This window comes from Aplysia californica, unplaced genomic scaffold (assembly GCF_000002075.1).
Source record: "Aplysia californica isolate F4 #8 unplaced genomic scaffold, AplCal3.0 scaffold00577, whole genome shotgun sequence".
NCBI lineage: Eukaryota > Metazoa > Mollusca > Gastropoda > Aplysiida > Aplysiidae > Aplysia > Aplysia californica.
Window position 1 is genome coordinate 434786 of NW_004797847.1, and position 1183 is coordinate 435968.

The 1183-nt window shown below is 44.5% G+C and overlaps 1 protein-coding gene across 1 annotated transcript in view; it reads right to left on the reverse strand.

The window, feature by feature from the left end:
- Positions 1-1183, reverse strand: part of LOC101847606 (potassium channel subfamily K member 18) — a gene marked incomplete at its 5' end in the record, with an annotated part of 6228 nt that overhangs the window by 2542 nt on the left and 2503 nt on the right. Inside the window, 1 exon segment of the mRNA XM_035972101.1 lies at positions 205-441. Coding sequence (XP_035827994.1) covers positions 205-441 — 237 coding nt within the window.

Consider the following 1183-nt stretch of genomic DNA (forward strand, 5'->3'; position numbering starts at 1 on the left):
CACACACACACACATGCAACAACAACAACAACAACAACAACAACAACAACAACAACAACAACAACATTATCACTACCACCACCACAATTAACAACAACAACAACAGTAACAACAACAACAACAACAACAACAACAATATCATCATCACTACCACTACCACCACCACCAACAACAACAACAACAAGAACATCATCACAAACAACATCACCACCACCAACAACAACAACAACCACAGATCTATACCCACCTGACCAGGCACAAAATCCCCGAAGCCAATAGTGCTGAGGGTGATGAAGCAGAAGTAAGAACCGTCCAAAAACGACCAGTCTTTCTCCCAGCTGGAAAAGATTCCGGCGCCCAGCAGGATGTAAGCGCCCATTGTGACCAGGGACACCCACACGGGCACTTTGGTCTGGTCTAAGGGAAGGGACTCTTTGTTTTCTGGGGGTTTGTTCGTCGGGGCAAGACATTGGAGTAAAGAATTACTACATGGTTTTTTGTGTTTTTTCGGGGGGTTTTTGTTGTTTTTTTGTAGAGGTTTTTTTTTTTAGGCCGAAGGGCTAGAACCCAAATGGTTGCTGGATTGGAAAAACTGTAGAAGTTTTATGGCGCTCGCAACTGCATAAGATCATATGAGCGCCAGAAGATTAGAAGTGTTACAAGAGAGTTAAGTAACAAACATAGAAAAGAAAAAGGGGAGATAAGGACGATACCTGTTTGATAGGAAAGAAGAAGCAAACCACACCAGAGCACACGCCAACCACCCACTTACAACACGTGAAATGTGATGTCTTAGACAAGCAGTAAACAAGACCAGGCGAGACAAAATTAGAAACTCAGTAGTAAGAGAAATGGTGGGAACAAAAGAAGTCATGCATCACATCCAACACCAAATGGTTCCGACATCTCATGAGATTACCAACACACCATCCAGCACAACGTGCCTATATCAAAAAATTAAATGGCAACAAAGCTAGAGGGCGACCGAGAACGACCTGGATAGATGGAGTCAGGGAAACACTAACAACCCACGGCATCCCCCTAACCCAAAATCTCCGGCTGGTAGCGCAGAGACGTCTCTTTCTTCCCGCGACACACAAAAGGGTATAAGTGGCGGATAAAAGTAAAGTAAAAGTTTATGGGTGTTGGGGGGGGGGTGAAGGTGAGGGGAATGTAGAATGCG